Consider the following 21,518-nt stretch of genomic DNA (forward strand, 5'->3'; position numbering starts at 1 on the left):
GGAATGGAAAGACGGGATTATCTGCCCTATCTTCAAGACAGGCGATAAGCTGGATTGTGAGAACTACCGAGCGATCACTACCCTGAATGCCGCCTACAAAGTGCTGTTCCAAGTCATCTTCCATCGACTATCGCCAATAGCCAATAGATTTGTGGGAAGTTACCAGGCCGGCTTCATAGAAGATCGGTCTACAACAGACCAAATCTTCACCCTGCGGCAGATCCTCCAGAAGTGCCGCGAATTCCGAGTCACCACGCATCACCTATTCAAAGATTTCAAAGTCGCATATGATAGCGTTAACCGACAAGAGCTATGGAAAATTTTGGACGAAAACGGCTTTCCGGGTAAGCTGACTGGACAGCCACGTAGCCAGAGGTGGGGGCCAGGAGCCCTATCTTGGCTCTTAATACATTAAATGCATATCTTACAGCTTAAAAATATAATACATCACAATACATTTAATGTATTGTAGTTCTAAACGCAAAAATATGCATATAAAACAGTTCATATCAAAATTGGGCCCCCGGGCCCCCCCTTCTGGCTACGTGGCTGTGACTGGACTTATCATGGCTACGATGGATGGGATCCAGTGCTGTGTGAGAATCTCGGGTGGATCTCGGGGTGAGTTCGAGGCAGTCGACGAGTTCGTATACCTTGGCTCACTGGCAACAGAGGACAACAATACCAGCGACGAAATTAAAAGGCGTATTATCAGCGGAAGTCGGGCCTACTAGGATGTCCACAAACACTTGCGGTCGAACAATCTGAGCCCTCGTATAAAAAGCACACTGTACAAAACGCTAATTAGGCCGGTCGTCCTCTACGGGCACGAAACTTGGACACTGCTAGAAGAAGACCTAGGAGCACTCAGAGTTTTCGAACTCTATATAGACTCTATTATAGGCTGAGTTTTATATAGACTGATGGAAACCACTATTATAATCAGTTCTTACTTGCTTAGTATTTTTTCCGTTTTGTGTCAACGTAGGAGTAAAATCGACCACCAAAGTGCAAAGAAAATATTACAAAATGCTTTTTCTTACACCAAAACCATTTCGACATTACAGAACGGTAACAAACCACCTCTCGTAATTATGTTTGCAGAACATTCACTCGTTACAGTCGGGTCCATGAAGTAATGCCATTAATTTGAACTAACCGCAGCAGATTTCATCGAACAACATCGACCCAGCAGCGGCCCCCGAGGAAACAAGTACACTGAGTGGGCAAATCCATGTTTCGCAATCAATCATCCGCATCCGCCTGCCCTCGGCATGCACTGCGTGTTTCCGTTCGATGGACATTTGTCCATCCGAACAGCAGGCAGCCAGCATGTTGTAAAACGCGTGTAATCGAATCACTCTCTTACCACTCGATAAACCTTATCCGGTTTTAATTACATTGGGTTCTGCTGCTTTCTTTCGTTTACTCTCCGAATCTGATACTAACACATAAATGATGGAGCGGTCTGGTCACAGTCTTCGAACAGATGTGCACCATTTATTGTAATTAGAGAAAAGTTTTGCGAGTAAACCCTTACAGGTTGAATTTTTAGAAGCATTTAAAAACCATGTAACAAAGTTTTTAAACCACCAAAAAATATTGTCACGGTATCTGTCTGCTCGGATGAAGAATTCCTCGAATCCTGAAAAACTTCGCACGGTAAAGGGTGACGAATGGCGGCTTTCCTTCTCCCACTCTCCTGACCTCAGTGACGCTGAGCAGCTGAGTATGTTATCGCATAAAAGTTCGGAATGTAATTTAGTATCACCGAAGCGAATCTCGCCGCGTTTCGCCGCCAATGATGGTTGCTCCTGGGGATGGTTATGTTCACAGCCACACACTACTGCTGCAGGGCTGCTCGGTTAGCAATAATTGCTATCGTCTGGCATGCTACATATAATGGAATAACGTCACAATGAATGCGATAAAGGTTTCCTGCGTTCACCATGTCTCCCCCTGGGGAGCGGCTCGCGAAATGCAATTTACTCCAATTTAGCGAATGAATGAAATCCGATTCATCTCATCATTATCCCGGTGAATGGTAGAGGAAGTGTTGGTTGAAATTTGTACAACATGTTGGTGTGTTTAGTGTACAACAACAGCAGCGTTTCGAATTCACACTTTGAATTTTACAAAAAAAAAGTTTTTGTGATTTAAACTGGTTATTCTGAGAGTAAAACCTTTCGCTGAGACATATAAATTATCCCGTGCGATAGGAAAGCGTCTACATCGTCTTGTTCCAGGCGAGAAAAAAGCAGCTCTAATTAACTACTAATTCGCCATCTCAAAGGCAAACCAGAAGCTTTTATAAGCTGCTATTCCTCACATCTTCAGCACTCGAATGGCCATGAGCCGTGCAATACGGCTGCCAGCGGTTGCCAGCTGAAGAGCTCATGAAGCTCGATTATACAGTCGATTAAAAGCGGAAACAGGATACCACATTGCCCATACTTTTCCACGCGTTTCTGTGTTTGCGTCAGCGCTATCGTAGCAACAATTTTAATTGACCATGCGCCTCCATCGAAACTGCTTTTCAAGGGGACGCCAAGCACTGGTTCCGGTTTAAAAATACACTTGCCTGTAAATATTTTTTCGAATAGATTAATCGATTGCCCAAAATAAACCGATACGCAATAGCCTTTAATACGGTATATTCCGCCCTAATTGGTTTCGGCGGACCGTTGGCCTATCAACGGTCTGATTAATCCACATAGAAAATGAACAATATAACTGTATACATGTTTAATCAAGAGTGTATTCCGTCGTTCAGTTCCCACTAAAAGGAGTTTCCCGCTGTCGTCGTTGATGCGATTGTTGCAACAGTCAAACAGCAGTACCCAGGCCAGTGCAAGGGCACATTACGCTGCCTGCTTGTCCTGTGTCCATGTTACGGACGCGACGGCAGCAACAATGGTCAAGCAGCAAACGGCCAAACTGACGTGGCAAGGCCACCGACAATGATTTAGGATCGCTTTTATTATTCTCCCCCCACTCACGGTGCTCGATGTTTTCTGGATAGCGTTATCGTGCGTTGTTTTTTTTATATTCCTGGAACACATTTGCAGCTTTCTTTCACTGCTCCAATTTTTGTTTTCCGTCCCGGAAAAAAACGAAGGGGAGCACAGGAATTAAATATGTAATTGAATTAGTCAGCGAGTGAGTGGGTAAGTGCGTGAGTGAGTGATGTAGAGGGTGATGTGTTAGGCTCGGCAGATCCTGAGATCTATGAAAAAATCTAGAGCAGTAGCAGGCAACTAAAGGAGGGGCAAAGGACTTTTTGGCCGCCTTTTGCTGAATTAAAGTTATGTTGTAGAATTCTTCCAGAAATGAACTTAGACAGACTAAACATCAAAAAACTTATTTCAGTTTTTACGGTATTCAACTGCCCCCACACGAAATGTTATTCAGGTCGACGCCACTGGTCTATAGTAGTCCTGTTGCCTCCCGTTCCCGTTCCCGTTTGGTCTTTACATCATTCATCTTCCAGCTCGTAATTGCGTAGATATCTTGCAGGAGAGCATTGCCTACCGTTGCCATCTACTTCAATTAACCGAATTTCTGAAGAAGTGAGATACATCATCAAGCATGGCTGTTTGAAGAAGAGTGAATGCTTCGATTTGGCAATTTCACTAATTTATTTAATGCTTATCAGAACTGTGTGAGGAATTTCATTCATAACTTTTGTAGGAAGGTTAACTTTTTTGGAAGAGTAAATGTTTATTGTGAAAAACAAATATAATACATAATATATTGGAAACTGTGATTCTGAGTCTCACCTTCGTTTAATCAATATTTTGAGCTTAATATCATAATTTTTCATTTCATCTCATTTCTCATTTCTCATATTGAATATTTACTCTTCTCCTAAAATCAAGTAAGTCAGGCTACAGAGTCATTAAAAAAGTGAAAGATGGATAAAGTTTTATTAATTAAATGGACTTTCATTCGCTTTAAATTGGATTCAGTTAATATCAACACTAAAACTCAGCTCTCTTTCGTGTTTGGTTTGACCTAAGAAAAGATTGATTGCTCTTGCATTAAAAATATTAAACAATTTATTTCGTTGTGAACACACCTGAGCAGCCATTTTGTTCTTCCATTTCTTCATCACTGCAGCATCCCGAGTAACCTAACCAGTTTTTTCAACTTTCGCTTAATAATTGCACCACATTTCTCGGTCGGGCGATATTGAGAACAATTAGCTGGGTTGAGTTCCTTTTAGACTAAATCCACCCCGTTGCCATTGCAAACAACAATTTAAGTTTCATTACGTTCTTTTGGTGGTTTTCATCAACAATTTTAGAAAATCGCTAATAAAACCATGAGTTCCACTAGAACCTTCTGATGACCGCTATAAAACTGTCTTTTGACTAAGTGGCCCGCTCTTCAGTAGGTTTTTATAATCTCCGATTATATTTTTCGCTATTGTCAATAGCGTTAACAATAAGTTAATGAAGCTTTTCATTTTGTTTTACAAAGTTATAAAGCATAAAGCTTTCTGTGGGAAAAAAGCTAAATCCAGTTCGGTTAACTTGAAAATGTTTACCCGTGGGAAGGAGCTTCCGTAGTTGTGCAGCATATGCGCATTAAATTTTAACGTGCATATTGAAATTGTAGATGGTGAAAATCAACGCGCCATCGAAATTTTGCAATTCATGAAGATCAGTTGTTAAAACTAAATAAATATATTTAATTAGCTAATCTCAATTTCCAGCAAAATCATTTTAGTTCTTTCCTGTCACTTTAAAACCGATTGATTTCGGCAAGGTTTGAGATAGGGTGTCATTCCAAAAAATCGAAAAATGCGAGCGTCACGAAAAATGAAAGATTTTGAGCGCTAATAGCTCAACGATTTCCAGATCGATTTTAAATATTTTTTTCCAATTGATCGGAAAATCTTCTACGCATCCACATCAATAATGAAACCTGTTGATTTCAAAGTACGTACTGTTGAAAAATTGAAAATAATTAAGTTTTGTCCAGCTGGAAATCCTCGCTTCGTGATTGATTGAAGATTCTTTGCGACGATGTAAGCCTATACCAATTTGATATCTGTGCTTGGGAAGTAAGCCAAAACAAGTGACAAAGTTTCCTCGTCTCAACAATATTTCTTAATACCGCGATTAAATCTAGACTTAAGCCGATTTGATGTCCGTGTTAGGGAAGCGTGCCAGAAAAATTTAAAAAATTTTGGGTATTGAACAGTATCCAGACTAACCCCAGGTATTGACCGCTAATATTCTTCAAAATAGCAGCACATCGAAAGGAGAGAGGAAATCTAAGCACAAACGAGCACGAGGTGGACGACAGGTGAAAGCAATTCTTCAATGAACACCTCAATGGCGAAAATGCAGAAGGAGGCGGAACGATAGTTAATCTAGGAGTACCCATGGAAGATAGCAATGTCTCAACACTCCAAGAAGTCAAAGGAGGAATCGGGTTGCTGAAGACCCACAAATCCGCTGGTAAGAACCGCCTACTGGCAGAGGTTTATAAACACGGTCGAGAAACGCTGGCAACGGCTCTACGCTGGATTATTACCAAGATTAGGGAGGAGGAGAAGCTACCGAAGGAATTGATGAAAGGAGTGCCTACCGCCTACAAGGAACTCTCCCAAATCCTGTTAGGCCAGCTGCAACCGATAGCACAATCACCAGGCAGGCCTTATGGGGCATCGCTCAGCGACGGACCAGATTTTTACCATCTGACAGATTTTGCAGAAATCTTGGGAGCACAACGTGCCCACGCATACCATATTTATTCATTTTAAAGCAGCATACGATATAGTCGATCGAGACTAATGCATGAACACAGTTTTCCGGATAAACTGACGAGACTGATCAAAGCTACTTTAAATCGAGTGACGTGTTTCGTGCGCATCTCGAGGACACTCTCGAATCCCTTCGAGACGGGGCGAGGATTAAGACAATGTGACGGCTTATTCTGCATGCTGTTTAACATCGCTCTTGGGAGGGTGATCTAACGAGCGGGAATTGAAACGAGAGGCACGATTTTTACCAAAGGTAGCCAGCTCCTACGATTTCCAGATGACGAGCCTATCTACGGCAGACTGAAAGCGGAGTCTGGGAGAATTGCCTTAAAATTAAAGGCGGTGAAGACCAAATACATGAAATGAAAAGGTTCAAAAGTAACGAACGCGTGCCTCCTACGAACAGTAACTGTTGACGGCGACGAACTAGAAGTGATACATGAGCTCGTGTATTTGGGATCGCTGGTGACTGCGGTCAACAACACTAGTAGGGAGATCCATCCTTCGCAAAATGCTACGACCAAGAAGCATAAACCACCGTACGAAGCTGACAATGTGCAAACCCCTTATTAGACCGGTAGTTCTATATAGCTCTATGACTTACGGAGAACTTACGCGCCCTTGCCGTGCGGAAAATACTGAGGACGATATTTGGCGGAGTACAAACTGAAAGCGGAGAGTAGCGAAGGCGTATGAATCACGAGCTACAGGCGCTGCTTGGAAAGATTATCATCGTATATTTAGCGAAAATCGCTATATTTTTTTTGTTTTGTAACATCTTGGTTTTGCGTAATACCATAATAAAACCAAAGGTAATGATTAATACTACAACACTACCTTTGTGAATTTCAAATAAAACCAAGCAGCTTTAGAATTGTTACTTGGGCATGGTTCCACTGAACTACTTGTCAGCTATAGTGGCAACTAGATAAATCTAAACTTTATAGGGTCCTTATGTGCTGGGAATTGTGGCATGTTGCTTTCTCCAGGCAATCTTCCTTTCAGATCTTCGAGATCATAGTTGATAAGTAACGAAAACCTTAACTTTCTGGTGAAAACTGCAGATTCCTTGTTCGATCCAGATTTTCCTAGCAAATATATTAACAAAACCTGATTTAATCCACCTAGTGGGGAAGGGAACCTTTGTTATACCGTCTTACTTGCGATTTGAGATAGAAATCGACACGTTTGGTTTACATGAAATTTTTGGAAATTGAATAAGTTTACAAAATTTGAAACAAATAGAAGCACTTATAAATTTTGATAGTTTCTTTTCTCATGAAATTGCTGAGTAAGTTGTTACTAATGAGGGTAAGTGCAAGTAAAAGTAAGTTGTAAGATGAAATAGTATTCTTTAACATATACATTGCGTAGTAAAGGTCTAGTTAATAGGTTTTTGAACTATGCATAATTTCCTGTAACGCCATTCTATTTGATTCACAACAATAAAGTTTTCTTGAATAAATTTCATCAATTTTTATGAACCTTCGGTTACTCACGTTGTTGTATTTTGTACACCATATGCAGGTTTTTGAATGCCATATTGTTATATAGTTACAAATCGTATATTACGTATATACTAACGTATATACTAACGTAACGTATATAAACCGACATCACAGAAACGAAGCAAGTAGCATGTGAGGTGTACCGCAGTTGGCCCCGACTGGAATTTTCTTTCGTTTCTTCATATGGAAAAATGGTGTCTGTGTGCAGCAAAACTACCAGCAAATGTAAAATGTTTAAAATGTTTCCGTCTGTTGGCAGTCGAGTGATTCGGGGTCAAAATCAGGGTATTTTTTATAATCAAAGTTCTACAGTTCGTAAACAAGGAAACATAGAGGTATACTATGTTCAGCAAAGTTGTGTATTTTTATTATTTATACAACTTTGTAATACATGAAAAAGTCATACAACAATTACAAAAAGAGCTAAAATAGAAAAACTGATTTTTCAAAATCATATACAATAAAAAAGATCTCTTCGTTGAAGAGATAGAAGGTTACTGTCTTCATCAAAATTTCTTGTAATAATATGCTCTAAAACTTTGCAGAACACATCAATGTGTTATATTGAAACTGAAGGAAAATAATTTTTTTATTTCACTTTTAGGGGGATTAATCAAAAATCAAATTCTACCAGACGATAGAGCTTTCAATTTCAAGAAACTCTTCCAAAGGTTCGATAAACCTAAAACCAAGTTTTCCTAGTCAAAACTCTAGTGCGCACGTTTTCTTTGGTTTTGGGCTATTGTGCGCGCGAGTAACTGTGTTATAAAAGTTGGCGCGAGTGTTCGAGGGTTAATATCTTTTGACCGGTAAAATCAATTCTTATGAAATTTTGCATATATATTCGTAATGTGAAAACCTCTCGTTTGATATTAAAATAATTGAAATTAGGTTATTTTTCTTGGTTAAAATCATTATAAATTATTGTTAATTTTGGTGTGGTGTATTGAATTACTCATAACTTTCAAATTAAACATCCAATCAAAAAACCATTCAATAGTGATCTATCCGGCTATATTACCTGCCACATGAAACTAATAGCGCGTAAATCGGTTTGGCCATCTCTGAGAAACAGGCGATCATTTGAACCTTGTCAAAACTGGTTTTTTAAGCATAACTTTTAAACCACTTGTTTGTTTTCAATAAAAATTGGCGTGAAGTTTAGCAATAGTAAGAGCTTTTATTTGGTACTAAGATCGATGAAATCGGTTTTGTGGTTCCGGAGAAAATCGTGTCACGTAATTTTCACATTTTTGCTTATAACTTTTAAACTAAAAGTCAGACCACGAAACCATTTAATAGTGATATACTAGATAAAAATACCTTTAAAATAAAAGTTATAGCAGACGAATCGGTTCAGCCATCTCCGAGAAATAGGCGATTGAAAATTGAAGCGCACACACATACACACATACACACACACACACACACACAGACATTGCTCATTCGTCGAACCTGATCGATTGGTATATGTGACACGGCCCTCCGGGCCTCAGATCGACTTCGTGTTTTTCGACCAATTCCTAAACCTTTGTTATATTGTATAACAAAGGTAAAAACAAGTATAAATATGCTGGAGACATCTCCTTGAGTCGTAGCCATATTTAACTTTTACAGCAGAAGCTGTTCAAAATCCATCTACACATACGTTTCGTCATCCATAAGGAAGCTTCCATAGTTCTTCGTCAATTTAGTGTTATAACACACGGCTTGTGGCGGACAATGGCCAAGATAGACAAATTCGTCGACTCGTCACCGTCAACTGTAACAATACAGCCCAAGTGGTGGCGGCCCGCCCCTTTTTTGCCGGCCAGCATGTACTTTGTTTTGGGCGTATTTAAATTTAACCCTATTTGCTCTGCTTCGCGCTTTAGTCTGGTGTACTGCCATGGTTACATTCTACCGGCAATATTCATGTCATCGATAAAGCAGACAAATTGACCAGGTATGTTGAAGATCATGCCCCATATGTTGATATCTACTCGCTTCATATCACAACTCGTAGCGCTACGTTTAATAGCATGCATGAGAGACCATCGCATTGAGCCAGCCCTCTGTGACATTCGAATGAACTCGATATTCCGTCCGAAATCTGCACACAGTACTGAGTATCGTTTAATCATCTTCCTTGGAACGCCGTATTTGTCAATGATTTGCCATAGCTCCTTACAGTCGATGGTATCGTATGCAGCTTTGAAGTTTTTCCAGGTAGATTTAGGTTCCTTGCATCTTCTTCTGTGTCTTTCCAATGTTGATTATTCGTAGTAGTTACCGAGTGCTGAAGCTGCCATGTCGGCCTTAGATTTCTAGAAACAACACATTTCGTAGTTTAACCGGTTGCTTCGGGTTAGACGCCGTCGTGAGCCACCTCTTACCTGGAGTACAGAGTGAGTAACTGGAATGGGGAAACGATGACCCATCTTGCAGTGGAAACATTGCGAAAAGCTGTCCCAGTTATGGGATTAAATAGGGCTGTCCAACCTGTAGTACCGGTAGTACCGAAACCGGTAATACCGGCCAATTTTTGGATACCGAAATACCGGTTTTGAAAAGGCAGAAAACCGGTATTTTCGGTATTTTTCTTCTCTTGGGATTTCTTTTAAACTTCGATTAAAAAATATCTGATGCAATATCAGAAAATAATAAGATTAGAAAATTCGTCAAAAAATAGCGTACTATTAATGCTGAAGACGACTCTTAATGTGAAAGAACTATTTAAAACATTGATTTAAATGTAACTAGCGATAAAGAGTTTGATCAATCAAATAATTGATACTTTTGGACTTGTTTAAGTAGCTCTGGAACGTTGCTAATCAGGCCGTATCAGGCAGACGTTGCACGTAGGTACAGTACTGGACAATATAAAGTACGCACCCGGTCTCATACTATATAACACGCGGCATCTTTTTTATTGTCAAACATATGAACTCGGTATATTTGGACAAATTGTAGTATTTTCAATGCTTTAAACGATTTATGTATCGTTAAATATAAACATTAGCTATTTTGATCAAGCTATTGTATAGTTCTAGAAAAAGTCAATTTTTAGTTGGTCATAATAAAGTACGCACTACTAATATAATGACTGCACAACGCCGCCTACTGCATATGAATAGTTTCCTCGCCATCACACTGCAGCGAAGTGTCAAAACAAATTGTTTGTGATTGATTTTTCATTACCGGTGCGCGTTTTTATCTGGTACGATGTCAAAAAAGCAAATTTGTAAAGATATCCGTAAACTTATCGTTAAAAATCGTAAGGAAGGTTTCTCGAATAGAGAAATTGCTCGAAGATATGAAATTAGTGAGGCATGAGTACGAAAAACATTGAAAAAATATGAGGAACTTGGAAGCGTGAAAGACCGGACTGAAAGAGGAAGAAAGCGGAGGACTACAACCAGTGATGATCGCCTGATTCGTCGAAAAGTGGCTAAAGATCCGTTCTCTACCAGCCGAGTAATCCGAGAAAATACGAACTTAAATATTTCCGAACGAACTGTTCGTAGGAGACTGAAGGAAATGGGATTTAATAATGGATTTGCTCAACGAAGGCCATTTATCCGAAATGTTACAGGTTTGTTTATTTCATATTCAATATTTGTTTTTAAGTAATATTAATTTGTATAGGATCAAACGTCTTAAATTTGCTCAAAAATATATCGACAAACCTCTGGAGTATAAAGCCTCTGTATAAAACATCTTCTGAAAGTACATCTATAAAGCTAATTTTTGTTCGATCACTATAAATAGTTATCTACTATAAATAATGAGAAAAGCATGAAAGTTTATTTTGTCCAGTACTGTAGTACTTCAAGTCATGTTACTTACTTTTCCTGGTGCGAAGTCCTTTACGATTTCACCTGCATAACAATGGTTTGTCAACAAACTCGGTGGTTGGCTGTCCGTCTCCAATTTCTCGAATGCCCCACACTTTCCAGGTCTTGCTCCACTTGGTCTAACCATCGGGCAGGTTACGCATATCTACGTATGGTGCCAGGCGAATTCGAGGTAAACGCCATTTTCGCGGGTTTGTTGGCCGGCATTCCCACAACATGTCCCACCTTTGTAACCTTCAAGCTTTAGCAACTATCTGGATCCTGGGTTCGCCGAAGAGCTCGTGATTCATCCATCTCCTTCATACACCGTTTTCATATTCACCGAAAAAAATGGTCCTAAGAACACGACGTTTAAAAATGATCAATACTTTCAAGTCACCGTCGAGCACTGTTCACGTTTCGTGCCCGTGGAGGACTACCGGTCTTATTAGCGCGTGTACATAAACCGTATTGAAGATGCATTTGGTACGGAGGTGAAGCTTACAAGACCTTAGAGTTTTGTGAGGTCCATAATAAGCACGATTTCCGGTAAGAATACGTCTGCGTATGTTATCCGTTATCCGTTGTTATCCGACGTCATCAACGACTCAAGGTATACAAATTCGTCCACCATCTCGAACTCATCTCGGTCGACTACCACTATTGCCTATGCGAGCACGATCACGCTCGATTCTTCCTGCTAACAGATACTTCATTTTAGACGTATTCACACTAATCCAACCTTCAATGCTACACGTTTCAGTTTGTTATACTGCTCAGCAACCGCCTGGAATGTCCTTCCGACATTGTCTACATAGTCAGCGAAACAGATGAATTGGCTAGATGTATTGAAGGTCGTGCCACGCATGTTAAAACCCGCGTACATAACACCTTCCAGCGCGATGTTCGATTCTTGTTGGAACAACTTGAAATTAAAATTTTCGGAATCGCTTTCTTGAACAATTTTGACGTCAAAGAATTTGTAAGTATAGACTTTAACAAATTTGGAAGTCTTCAAGAGCTACATTGATTAGTCAAGCTGACAAAATGGTTGGTAAACGGCTGGACAATGCGGAATATAGACCCCATAGTGGTCGTTAGCCTCTTATCCAGCCACTCCGATCCCGACTAGTATTGGGCGATACCGTATCGATACCCGCGATATCGATACTCGAAGGCCGATATTTCGATATTTTTCATCGATACTTACGACGTCGATATTATGCTAAATCAATAATTTCATCCCGATACTGTTTTGATAAAGCGGGATATGCAGCTAAAAAAATATAGGCTAAAACTAGGCCAGGAAAGGCTCAAGAGAGCAATATTTTCAGGATTTTTTCTCGTGCTGTTTTCTTTTGAGGTATCTACTAAGGTTAATTCTCAAATTTTCTTTATTGGAATTGACTCTTATCCAATTCAGAACTGATCCGAGAGCACAGAAAGTATTATTGGGCGTTGACGGCAATAACAAAGACTTTCCAGCTTTGTACACGCCGTAATAGCGGTAAAAGTGACAGAGGTGGGACAGAGATCGAAAAGAGCTAGAACCGGAAAGGAGCAACTCCCGGTGGAATTCTGCAGGAATGGTCAAGAACCGCCAGCAACGACACCTCACTGGATGGTTTCAGGGGTTTGGGAGAGGGCTGCCGGAAAAGTGAATTGAGGGTGTGGTTTGTCCCATCTACGGAAAGGGCGATCGGATAGATTGCTGCAATTGCCGCAGCATAACGTTGGTCAAAGCCACCAACAGGGTGCTCTCCCAGCTTTTGTTGCGTCGTCTATCCCCGGTGGCAGGAGAGTGTGTAGGGAAGTATCAGGTGGGCTTTATGGAGGCCAGTGCTACTACGGATCAGATTTTTACTCTTCGGCAAATCATCCAGATGTGTCGGGAGTACAACCCATCATATTTTTGTGGATTTTGGGGCAGCATATACGATTCAGTCGGGCGCGAATAGGTGGTGCGGTTTCCCGTACAAAGCGACGTGTCCAAAATAGCGCTGCACTGGAGCGAGTGATGTGTTGCGTGCGTGTTTTGGGGGCTCTCTCTTAGCTCAACATGTTTTTTATTGATTAACTTTTATGAATCCCTTTTTTGTGTAGCATTTCCTTATCCCAGAATGCCGCCTTGAATAGTATCGATAAATCTAATATCGATGCTTAACGAACGATATATCGGCGGTATCGATAAAGCGGCGGATTTGATATTGATATTCAATTATCGATACTTTCGGGAATTTTGCCCAATCCTAATCCCGACCTCCTCGTGGTACCAGCCGGAATACGAGCAACCTTAGCGGAGATCGGGTAACCAACCCCGGTGGAAACTAAGATCGTATACTAACCGGGAAGGAGGTATAGTGAGTCTCGGCACTATAAGATGGCAGCCCCATCACGAGTCTCGGTAGTGTTGCCCCAGTACGGCTACACACCTAAACAACACAAACTAACAACATTCAAGCATATACGGAGCGGAATATTCGGCATCGACCTAGGCGACGGAATAAGGACGACGAATGGAGACTCGGGACTTGGAACTGCAGATCGCTAAATTTCGCAGGTTGCGAGCGGGTGCTGATTGAACAGCTGGAACCCCGCAAACTCGGCATCGTAGCTCTGCAGGAAATCTGTCGCAAAGGAGAGAAGGTATGGAAGATCCGTGGCGGAAAGGCCCAGTTTTACCAGAGCAGTGGCGCTACCAACGAACTGGGGACGGGCTTTGTAGTGCTGGGCGGAATGCAGGATCGCGTGATTGATTGGAAGACGATCAACGAGAGAATGTGTGTATTGAGGATAAAGGGCCGTTTCTTCAATTATAGCATCATTAACGTGCATTGCCCGCACGAAGGTAGACCCGACGATGAGAAAGAAGCGTTCTACGCGAGGCTGGAGGCAACGTACGACAGCTGCTCGTCACGGGACATCAAGATCGTCATCGGGGATATGAACGCCCAGGTCGGTAGGGAAAAAATGTATAGACCGGTGGTAGGACCCCATAGCCTGCACACCGACACAAACGATAACGGCCAACGATGTATAAACTTCGCAGCTTCCCGAGGCCTGGTGATCCGAAGCACCTTTTTCCCGCGCAAGGATATCCACAAAGCCACCTGGAGATCACCTGACCAACGTACAATGAACCAAATTGACCACGTTCTCATAGAGGGCCGGTTCTTCTCTAACATCACGAACGTAGGCTCCCGTCGGACTGCGGATATTGATTCTGACCATTACCTAGTAGCAGTACATGTGCGCTCAAAGCTGTCCACCGTATACCGGACACGTCAAAGCCGCCCTCCTCGGCTGGTACACGGGTACCAGTGAGCGACACGTCCTGGCAGGTGTGGTGGGTTCAAATCCGGTTATAATCTCTGATTACAGCTTGGTTCGACCCATGCACCTTCCAGCATTGGACAAAAGATAGGAGTCACAACGACAACTTGTTAAGCATAGCTACCTATTACCCCTCCCCCCCTTCCTTTCCACCCTTCCCCTTCATTCCCGAAAAAAAAAATCCTTCATTACTTTCCCTTATCGTCCCTTCAGCAATTGTAGAATCATCGTTTCAAAAAAATATACGATATCATTGTCAGGAACTTTGCGACGGCGGAGGCAATCTACGCCAGACTGAAAGTGGAGTCTAGGAGAATTGGGCTAAAAATAAATGCGTCGAAGACCAAATACATGAAAGGAAGAGGCTCAAAGGAAACAAATGCGTGCCTCCCACGGACGGTAACCGTTGACGGCGACAAACTAGAAGTGGTAGAGGAGTTCGTGTATTTGGGATCGCTGGTGACCGCGGACAACAACACTAGTAAGGAGATCCAGCGGCGCATCCAAGCGGGAAATCGGGCCTACTTTGCCCTTCGTAAAACGCTACGATCAGGAAGCATACGCCGCCGCACGAAGCTAACAATGTACAAAACCATTATTAGACCGGATTAGTTCTTTATGGACTTGAAGCCGCGACGCTGCTTACGGAGGACATACGCGCCCTTGCCGTGTTTGAGCGGAAAGTGCTGCGGACGATATTTGGCGGAGTACAAACTGAAGGCGGAGAGTGGCGGAGGCGTATAAATTACGAGCTACAGGCACTACTTGGGGAGACTCCCATCGTACATCTAGCGAAAGTTAGCAGGCTACGGTGGGCCGGACACGTCGTAAGGATGCCGGACGACAGTGCGACGAAAATAGTCCTCTTCAACAACCCCACCGGCACCAGGAACAGGGGGGCCCAACGTGCACGATGGCTCGACCAGCGAAAGCGATTTGCGACTTCTGAGACGACTAGGAAATTGGCGACGAGTGGCCCAAGACCGAGTTGAATGGAGACGAGTGCTTGAAACAGCACGAGCCACCCCGGCTCTATGCTGCTGAAGAAGAAGAAGACAAAATCTTAAAGTGGTTAATTGCAACTGCGACTAATGGGATTGATAACATAGAAAAGACTCTAGCGGCGAATAGTGATGAAGAAGTTGGCGCTTCTGAATGATGATTAGGTATGTTGATGATGGAAAAATATAAGAACTTGGTAGGAACGCAAAGCACTCATTCTACCATCAATGAATGCAACATAGACCATTAGAACATTAAGCAAGTTATGTCTGATGAAATTCTGCTTTGCTAAGCAGAAATTTTGAAATTTAGCTTCAAAAAATAAAGGTTTATACTGGAAAGTACCAACATTTTCTTTCACTCGGAAAATTTTGTCAATGCCGGTATTTTACCGGTATTACCGGTATTTTGTGAGCCAATACCGAAATACCGGTTTTCCCCAAAAGTGTCCAATACCGACACCCCTAGATCAAACGCTCGTGTCTAGAATAGTCTTGCTATTTTTATTCAGTTAACGATTTTCAGTAGAACTAGACATATCCCGCTTGGTATCACGACGAGTTCACGAAGTCAGCATTCAGTGTATCGTCAACAACCCAGGTAACCAATAATCATTAGTATAAGCAGTAAATCAATCGTTTATTAGCATCCCTGGCGTTTTATACTGCAGGTTGCTGTTTATCAGCCTTTGTCTGCATATCTGTTGTAAATTGGCTTCCACAATTCTATTCGAATTCTTCTTGTCGGTAACTAGCTGCACATAAGCATTGTCAGCACTATAAGAGGGCTAGCAGTAAAGTAGCCGAATATTTTGAAAAAATAGCATTTAAGGCATTTAAATTGCATTGGGAATGCTTATTGGTTACCTGGCAAGGGTTCGTTTAATGGAGGCTAGTAACGGACCCTCATGTTGTAAACTGCTAGAAGCATGGTACAGCCTCGTTGTCCGTACTCACACATACGATCGGGACGATTGAAAAATGCGGGCAGCGAGGGCAATCGTCTGAATGGCAGTAGCGTCGAGACGGCAGGACTCGGTTGGCATTGGTAGGATTTCAAAAAGAGGGGGCAACCATACCGCTGGATTCGATCGAGCATCATCGAATAATCCTGATTGCAATTCGTGATGAACAAGAATCCAAATTCAAGCCCGCTGTTTTATGCGTCAAGGGAATGCCAACTTTGAAGGGGTCGAAGTTCACTTCTTCACTTTTGGGATAACACGAATAGTATCTTGATTTTGAGTTTACAGAACGTCTCGAACCAGTTTGTCGACGACGTTCTTTAGCTCGGAAATTCCGCCCGTTTCACCCTCCCGAAGAAGGAAATAACGCTTTGGGAGCGAGATAACTTCATTAGCTTGATGCACTATTCGCACATTCAAAATAGGTTGCATTCAGGCCAGCGACAAGTTTGATTACAAGCGTTGGTTAGAGTTGGTTAGAGGTGGTTACATCCATACAGGATTATAAAATCGTGACTGAATTACATCGTTATAATTTTATATTCATTTTCATATCTAAATCTGCAATCGTAAAACAGAAAATCGAAAATTGTGCAAAGTTTTTTCATTACAGTTCTCAAATCTAGCAGGTGTTGGGGGTTTCATGGCAACAGCATATATTCGGACGGTCATGCGAGAGAAATCTTTCGCAAAACATCCTTTATGTGGACCTGGACCTATGTTGCTAGGGCAGAAGAAACATTCATTGAAACATTAAAGTTTACTGACTGGGCTGGGGCGAGACTTTCAATCGCTCCTAAAAAATACGTTCTCGTAAACGAAAACATAAATCAGGATGATTTATTTTATGTTTGATTTTAATCCTGCAACAGCCACCTAGAGTAAGAGCCGGCAAGTTCGATTCCGCCGAGGTCAACGATCCCGAATTCTGAATTGGCCCGTTGTTACTGGATAAATTGCTTTTACGTGTAGCGAAATTCAGTGTTGTTCGGCAGTAACAGAACTGCGATTATATTTTTTTCAATTCCCGTTCGCTAAATCAATATTGAATATCCGATACATAACTAGTGCCTTAGTTATTGATTCCATCCGCCAAAAATGCTTATATTTATTTTATTTTTGCTTCGCCTTCCATTGATTGTCAATATAAACTAGTGTTCTGTCCCTAGTATCACTTAAAACTTCCTAACAATTTAAAAAAAATGTAAACAATTTCTTGCCTGTCATGGTAGTTGCTAATTTCAAACTGCTTCCAAAAATATTTTCTGCATATTGAATAGGACAAAAATATTTGTATCTGTTTCCTGCTGAAGAACCCGGAAACCGACAAACCCAATGCCATACCGATCGGAACCGAACGTAGGAGCACAAAAACGCTTAGCCGCCTCTGTGTGTTATTATTTACGATTGAATGAAACTAGTGCAGCACTTTATGTTTTATTTTTTTCTCGCTTATGTTTCGAGTGTCGTCACTCAGCAAAATAACCCTTGAGTGTTGGCAATGCTCCAGCAGCGGCAGCAGCAGCAGAGCAGCAACCATTTCCGCTTTTTGAAGCAGCCAAAGAATTTGTCCAACACAGACACACACAAACACACTTGAACCGATAAAAATCATGAAATAGTTTACTCGGTTGGAAAAGCAAATGTGTCCACTCGGCAAGTGGTCTTGTCGATTCAGGGCTAGTAGCAGCAGCAGCATCAGCAGCAGGAAAGCAAATATAAACCAGGACGAATCGTGCCGGTTTTTTCTCTCTTTCGAATTAGGTCGTTGCTGGAAAATTATCCATTTTGCCATATTTTTCGTAAACAAAGCTCACCTCTCATGTAAATGTAAGCTGTGCCGCGCATATTCCTTCGAGTTAGGACCACCAGATTTAGCACATTACCCACGATCCCGAGAGCGCAAATAATTGGCAACGCAATTCCGTACGAGATCTTCCGCAGGTACTCTATTCGAGGGTCCTCATAGAGCTGGAATGCAAAATAGAATAAGAACAATTGATTGATTACACTTCAATTGCGGATTAATCGATTGCGCGAGACAACCTACCCCACTTCGAAGCGTCCCATCGTAGTTGGTGCTGACGGCCGTCGGTTCCGCCGGCAATGCGGAGTTGCCTGAGCTGCTGTCGTTAAAATCGCCCCAGTAAAATGAACAAAAATGCGGATGTTCCTCCAATGGGTACAGGTTGTTGATCATAACGGGATGGTCTGCGGATTCGTGATGTTGTTCAGTGGGTTACTAACGTCACCCGTGTTCGTGATACTAATACTTTTCCTTCCAGAAGGATTGGACAGTTTGAGCTTTGCATATAATTCAGTTTTTTGTGTTGCTTATGGTAAAGTGCATGTGGCAATCTTTATTCCTTTTTATTCTGTTGCAGGGTTTCACAGTTCACACTAAAAGGTACAGGCCGTGCGTTCGTATCACATTTTCGGACAGCTAATTGCATCAAATTGTCACATAATGTCTTTTCAGCAAAGGATATTTTAACACTGTGTCCATTGTGCGCTGTCCGGTAGCGCCGTTCCTCGAGTAAGACAATACAAACCGTTGTTGATATTGCCAAATTATTTCGTTGTCCTTTTGTCTCTGATTTTCTGCTCCAAATGGCTGTGCATTACCTTTCATTTTGATACGGTGGCCGATGTTTATTCGTTGTGGAAAATATTACCACCTGGAATATCCTGTGGAAAAAATACAAAAAAAAACGCGTTAGTAAACTTGATGAATATTTCAAAAGAATGAAAGAATCGCTTCATAATCAACTTTAAACATTTTCCCCTTCAATCCCTTAATAATTCATGAATTAAAGAAAAGGTTATAACCTAATAAACTCATATGTGTGCTCCATCAAGAAGAGGCCGTAATTACAGCCTCTCCCGGAACTCTGCGCCAGCCTCCCACAATAAGCCAAATCACAAAGTAAAAGTACGTAGGTACATTGGAACCATATTCGATCACCGGAACCACTGCTGGCTGCTGGTGGCTGCCGCTGCTGCCACAGTGCCGTGGAATATCTACGACGAAAAATATTAAACTTAATCTAACAGAACCTTGAGACTAAATAAATTACGCTTTTTGCTCCTCGTCAAAGTGTTTCGGAGAATGCGGAGAACCTTAGTTACAGTCCAAACCGAACAAAAGTTTTTTTTTCTGTTCCACAAAGCATAGCAACCCTCATCTCCTCACGTCGCCGCCGCCGCCGCGCCGTAACCGTATCGAAGAATTCCCCGGACGGCTCTCCTCCTTCGTCCGTGTTCGTCCGATTGCGAGTCCGATGGGTATAGGGATGTGTCAATTCGAAGGAAATGGCTGTCAAGCCATACACAGTGTGTCCTGTCTGGTGAGGAGTGAAAATGTGTGATGTCTGGCTATCCGGTACTATCCGGCTGACAGACAACAGCACCGGGAATGGATTAGGCCACATCGCAGGGCAGTGAGGAGGAACGATGATTGGGAAAACTGAGCGGGCGCTGATATGTGAAAAATTCGCCACACCAAGAAGGAAAACATTGTGGGAGGAGGACAAGAAGTGTTGTGTTATCTTTGTACAATGAACAAGCAACTTTTTTTTCTTCTTATTTGTGTCTCGCTCTCGTGTTTATTCCTGTATTATTTCTGTCTGTTTCGCCTGGCTTCAAGTATCCAATATGTTCTGCTTGTAGTGGCGGGAGTCGTTAAGTGGATAACTACCATGGTTGAGCAGTCTCGCTGTCGGGATTAGATAAATGGGTAAATGAAGAAAAAGTGCCAGTGTTTTTTCTGGCTTTTATTCTACCGCTCTGTCTGCCACCTCCGATTGTTGGGCTTCCTGAGAATGTTGTTATCTATTGGGGTGAAGCGGAATGTTGGTTGTCAACACCTGCGGTCGGAGAATTTTATTCGGTTATTTTTCTTCACAAACACAGCAACGAATACAGTTTGACAGGTTTTTTTTACTATTTTGAGCTTTTTTGCCCAGACAATAACAGAAGGTGGGACAATAAACAATAAATGTTCTTCTTGGCTGCAAGCGCCTATCAGCCGATCAAAAATTGGTCGACTTATAGGGTAACCAACCTATTTTGGACCCCATCAGCAGCTGTACATAATTTGGATACTTCCATTTGATGTTGCTGTAAGTGTCCAAATTATGTACAGCTGTTGAGGGGGTCCAAAGTACGTTGGTTACCCTATTTGTGGTGCATTTATTGCTAATTGCAAGGAAAATTGTCCAATCATTAAGTGCGCAATCGCTTATAAAAGTGCTATTTTAGCTTAAATCGTTTCGGTTTCTTTGGCGCATTTATTGATTGGAATGTAACGAAAAAGTGCGCCGAAGATACCCAAACAATTTAAGCTAAAAAAAAAGTGCAGGAACGATTGCGCACTTATTGATTGGACAATTTTCCTTGCAATCAGCAATAGAAACCTAATCAGTCACCTCTCATTTTGTAAGTGTGTGTGCAGACTGATGCTTCTATTTTGATTTTGACATTTGCTCTTCAGTTATCCAAATGGCGTCCAAAGAAGAGGAGCAACGCTTCCAAATTATACTCGCGCATTACGAAAATCCGAACTACTCACACGTCGAGTTAACGATAAAAGGGAAACGGAAAAAGTAACCAAATCAATTACTACAAACATAATAAAAGTGTTCGGGTTACGTTTGTCTACAGCCAGAAAGCATCGGGGAAGCATCGGCGAAAGCCGCAGCGACGACAAATAGAGTGACCAAAGCTTTCCAGCGGAACTCTAACCAAGGGCCAAAACGCGATACTGAAACTGCATACGACAATACTGATGAAGTTAAATTTCGTGGTGGTGGACGACGAGACCTACGTTAAAACAGATTTCAAGCAACTTACTGGGTAGTGTAACCATCGGTTACAATGTATGAATTAGCTTCGCCAATTTAATTTGCCTGTTCGATCAGCTCAAAATTCCCAATCCAAATTCCCCAAGTCCGCCCCTGAGTCAGCTGTCTACTGAGTGTGTGATAGCCCTCCACGTCTGTCGTCCTGCGTCTGGACGGAGGGATCCCACAAGCGGGAAAGCTTTTTCTATCATATCCACACTGACCTGAGCTAGCATCCGAAGAATAGTAGGTCGAAACGTCCGCTGAAAACACAGTATTGGT

General features: G+C 41.9%; 1 protein-coding gene across 1 annotated transcript in view; it reads right to left on the bottom strand.

The window, feature by feature from the left end:
- LOC128746163 (FMRFamide receptor) overlaps window positions 1–21,518 on the bottom strand; it is a 140,540-nt gene that overhangs the window by 46,012 nt on the left and 73,010 nt on the right. The window contains exons 3-6 of the mRNA XM_053843208.1: window positions 19,271–19,416; window positions 19,071–19,083; window positions 18,446–18,606; window positions 18,213–18,366 (exon numbers count right to left, since the gene is read on the bottom strand). Coding sequence (XP_053699183.1) covers window positions 18,213–18,366; window positions 18,446–18,606; window positions 19,071–19,083; window positions 19,271–19,416 — 474 coding nt within the window. The remainder of the gene's footprint in view (window positions 1–18,212; window positions 18,367–18,445; window positions 18,607–19,070; window positions 19,084–19,270; window positions 19,417–21,518) is intronic.

The sequence above is a fragment of the Sabethes cyaneus genome, chromosome 1, assembly GCF_943734655.1.
Source record: "Sabethes cyaneus chromosome 1, idSabCyanKW18_F2, whole genome shotgun sequence".
NCBI classification, from domain to species: Eukaryota; Metazoa; Arthropoda; class Insecta; order Diptera; family Culicidae; genus Sabethes; species Sabethes cyaneus.